Here is a 3957-nt window from a genome sequence, read left to right as displayed (position 1 = left end):
ATCTTCATAAATAAAATTATTAAAAATGAAGATTGTGCATCTCAATCACATGTAGTTTGCATGTTCCATTGATCACTTGAAATGTGGCCCAAGTACAAGTTTAAAATATTAAAATGATGAACAAAAACTTTGGGTTTTTTTTGCATCCCCTTTTGACTTTTATTCTATTTCATGTCATGTAGTACATGGAAGTACATACACACACTTATTAGTTATTACTTTATTTATTTTCTATGTAGATATGCTACTTACTTTGAATAAAGTTACTATATTCAAAATAATACACTCTTGCCCAGAAAAGAATATTCAAAATTCACTCATTAAAATAAAAAGACTACAAACAAATATATTATGAGTCCTTTAATTAATAATATGAAGGATTAAAATATACTTAGTAAAATGAATAATGAATAGACACCAATGTAGTATCTACAATTTTCATTTCCATCTATAATTTGTACAAAGAAGAATAAACCTAAGGTTGTATACTTGATTCAACACTTTTAACTTCCAAAAAATGCCTTAAACTAAAATGAAATAAAATTAATCAAATAATTGTGTAACCCAAACCGACCCAATATCTAACGGAGTGGATTGTGTCCTATAAGGCCCTTTATCTCTTCGTAACAAGCTCGGGTTTTCAAAAGACAAAGGGCTTGTGCATAACGTGGTGTTGGTAAACCGAAGGCTGCTCGGGGCACTTTTTGGTGATAAATTAGCTTGTTCTAAAGCATGTGATTGTAGCTCGGTTGGATAATCCCGCAAACAACCAATGCGGGGCCCAGCTCCCGTGCTCCATTTACAACATAATTGTCTTCCTAGTTGAAAACAACTTGCTTCTTTATGTGAATTAATCCTTTGTAAAACGTTATCATCGATACATGGTTCATCTTCGTCGTCTGATAGTTCTTGCATCGATGGAGTGTGGTTTTCTTGAGAATTAAATGAGTCTTCGGCTGCTTCATAACCATCCAAGATTGTCTCAAAGCAAGAATCTTTAGAACAAGATTCGTTAACCTTGATGTTTTTGTTTGTAACAATATCATCAATGTTTGGTATCTCAAGGGTGCGAAGGTTAAGACCGTTTGATGGGTGATTGTTAGTGGTTTCTTGAGGCTGTTGTTCGCTCATGTCCTCTTCTAACGAGTGTGTTCGTATGTGATTGCTAATCGGTTCTTTATCCTCTTCTGAATCCATCTAAGAACAATAACAATAAATGTAAGAACGTATCATAAAAAAGATCGAATCTTGAAAGCGTTGTTGATTTGGGTATCATTAAGTTTACCTTAACATAAGTCGTATCCACTTCGTTTTCATGAAGAAACGAGATGAAATCTTGAAAATTTTCTTCGGTAGGTTGATAATGACCGCTATGAGGCCAAATCGCCTGATGAAGAAAAAACACAAATCAAAGTGCATTTTATTAGTGACCCTTTAGTACAAAATCATTTATGTGAAACAAAACATGTTGAAATTAAAGACTGTAACTTAAAATGTACCTTTAAAGAGCCTTTTTCAGCAACAATTCTACCAGCAGCCAATGTGGCTCCACCTGCTAGAAAACTTGAATGTTGAAAGAAGCCTTTTTTCTTTATTCCAACATACAAAATCTTGGAAGTACTTAACACAAATATCCACTTTGCCCCCTTGGGTTCTCCAGTAGTGTCAATATACTCCCCTGTTTGTTTGTATAATAACTTTCCATCTTCTATCACAACTTCATATGCTTTTCTTTCTATCTATAAACAAAGATCATAAATGTTAGTAACCATATTTTTTGTATTTCTTGAATTCTTTATATTTTTTAAAACGCGTAGAGACATACCGGGCCGAGATACTTAATACATTGCTGTTGAAGTTTGGATCGCGGGCATTTTTCGACAAGATTTATTTCTTTCCCTTCACCTATATCCAACCTGGAATTTAAAAAATAATTTAAATTCAAGAACTACTTGACCAATAACCATTATCTATAAAACACTATAAAGATTTTTCATGTACTTACCAATAAAAGAAGGGCTCTTTGCTTTGAGAGACCAGCCATTTTCCATAATAAAACTGAAGATTATGCCCGTAACGATGTCTCGGATCAATCTGTTATAATTACAAATAAATACGAGTTGCGATATATATTTTTAACAGAAACTAAAATAATTCAAAGTATGAAACTTAATATCACTTACCGCCTCGAGCCAGTGTTGCAAAGCAAGCTTCTGTGCTTTGCTGTTCTTTGATAAACCTTTTCCAACCTAAAAAAACAAGATAAAAATATAAACTTTATATAACTTTATAAATCTTGATACTCAGATTTCATCATAATTCTGTGAAATTACCTTTGCAGCCCTTGTTCTTGCTCTGGACCAACGCGAAAAGGCGGTTTCTTGCTTCTCAAGATTGAAAAATGAAATGGAACTCTGCTTTAATTCTGCAAAATCAAGAAGCTTCCACCTATAATAACAATAATAATCATTAGAAAAAATATTCAACTTTACAAAATTAATATAAAAATAAATGATACATACAAGCTTTGTTCAATTTGGACTGCACAATCAGCAAGCTTTCGCCGTGTTCGAAAGCTTTTATACACTTTCTGCAACTTAATAGCTGCCTCATGTTCAGGGCTTCCAAGATCAAAAATGTTTGATTGTGTGAACTCATCCATGACATTGTTGAATTCTGGGAACTCAGTGCGCATTTGCTTCATTTTGGCATAATCCAGCCCTGTTTCTTCACCCAAATGTGTCTCAAAATCTTCATTTTTGAGACTAAGGTTTGAAATTATGGAACTTGAATTGGCTTCTAACTCAGTGTATGCAGTTAAGGGGCAAGAATATGATAGCCCCATGCAACTTCAAATGTTGATTTTGACTTAATTTGCCTGCAAATGATAATCAAGATTTTGTTAATAATTAAAAAAAAACATGATTAACTGTCAATGAGCTGTGAGATCACTAGACTGACATTGAAACTGTAAAAGAATAATAAATGTGAAGATCAGATCAAATAATTTGTCATTAAGAACCCAAAAAAAGAAAAACAATAAGCAGAAAGAACTGTGATTAATTAACAGCAAATACTGGATTTGGGATAATGGGTGAGTTACCTTAAAGGGTTTGAATGTTGGTGGTGAAGATGGAAGATTTTGATATCTTTTTGTCGCCCTTTATGAATAAAGATTTGAGGGCATGAAAAGTAGTAAAGTTGGTGTGTATGTGTTTGTCTAGTCACAAAAGTTGGCATGTTTATATAGAAGCCACCACTTAGTTGGTGCGTGAAAGAGAAGGAGAGGCACGTGGAATAGACATGTTTGTTTCTAGGTCAAAGATCATTACAAGTGCCATTTTGCCTAAAGATTAATAACCTTAGCATCATCAATGCGACGTACCTTTTCTTATGTTAAACTATCAACTCAGTATTTTATATCAGATTTTAAACAAACTTACAAAACATTTATTTATCCTTTAGTGGGTATTAATGTGTTATCCGTTCTTGTTTTAAACTGTCACCTTATCGCCTATGTTTCCATGCATTTAATCTATATCAAGTGTGAATGGGGACTACCCTTCGGTGTTTGTTGTTCTTGCTCACAAACTAATTAAAGGGGGGAAGTGGTTTGTAAATCCAAATGATGCCACGTTAGCACCATTATTGATGCTCTTATATATGATTAACTGGTGTTTTACCCGGCGTCTTGCGCCGGGCAGGTCGGTAAAACCCCGACGGTGGTCTCAATCGTTGAAGCGGTACGTCAATGCGATTTCGGTCGATTTTAGTTACGTGCGCTATTAAACAAAAAACAATATATTAAAATTGTGATGAACCAATGTGGGTGGTGTCGGTCTTTAAAACTCGAGTGCTGGTAAAACCAACCATTGTTCATTTCGGGCTTTGAGGCGGTTGGTCTACGCAAATTTTGTCGGGTTCCTCACATTCGTGAGGATACTGTAACTTAAAAAG

General features: G+C 34.2%; 1 protein-coding gene across 1 annotated transcript; it reads right to left on the bottom strand.

The window, feature by feature from the left end:
- Positions 1–245: 245 nt before the first annotated feature.
- On the bottom strand, positions 246–3029 carry LOC143532464 (IQ domain-containing protein IQM2-like). The gene is made up of 8 exons (XM_077027506.1): positions 2523–3029; positions 2334–2448; positions 2184–2249; positions 2006–2094; positions 1826–1916; positions 1500–1739; positions 1286–1387; positions 246–1197 (listed from the first exon to the last, which is right to left on the bottom strand). The coding sequence occupies exons 1-8, from the start codon at positions 2843–2845 to the stop codon at positions 544–546; spliced, it is 1680 nt and encodes a 559-aa protein (XP_076883621.1). The 5' UTR covers positions 2846–3029; the 3' UTR covers positions 246–543.
- Positions 3030–3957: the final 928 nt, after the last annotated feature.

Source organism: Bidens hawaiensis, unplaced genomic scaffold, assembly GCF_021521415.1.
Source record: "Bidens hawaiensis isolate Kalapana, Puna unplaced genomic scaffold, B.hawaiensis_p1.1 tig00000702_1, whole genome shotgun sequence".
In the NCBI taxonomy this organism is placed as follows: Eukaryota; Viridiplantae; Streptophyta; class Magnoliopsida; order Asterales; family Asteraceae; genus Bidens; species Bidens hawaiensis.
The sequence above is the reverse complement of the archived record's forward strand: the minus strand, read 5'-3'. Positions and strand labels throughout refer to the sequence as shown.

Excerpts from the sequence above, each read along its gene's own strand:
- LOC143532464 (XM_077027506.1), bottom strand. The coding sequence starts at position 2,845 with ATGGGGCTATCATATTCTTGCCCCTTAACTGCATACACTGAGTTAGAA. Across the intron at positions 2,449-2,522 it reads GTCCAAATTGAACAAAGCTT|GTGGAAGCTTCTTGATTTTG; the intron begins GTATGTATCATT and ends TTGTTATTATAG. Across the intron at positions 2,250-2,333 it reads CAAGAACAAGGGCTGCAAAG|GTTGGAAAAGGTTTATCAAA; the intron begins GTAATTTCACAG and ends TTGTTTTTTTAG.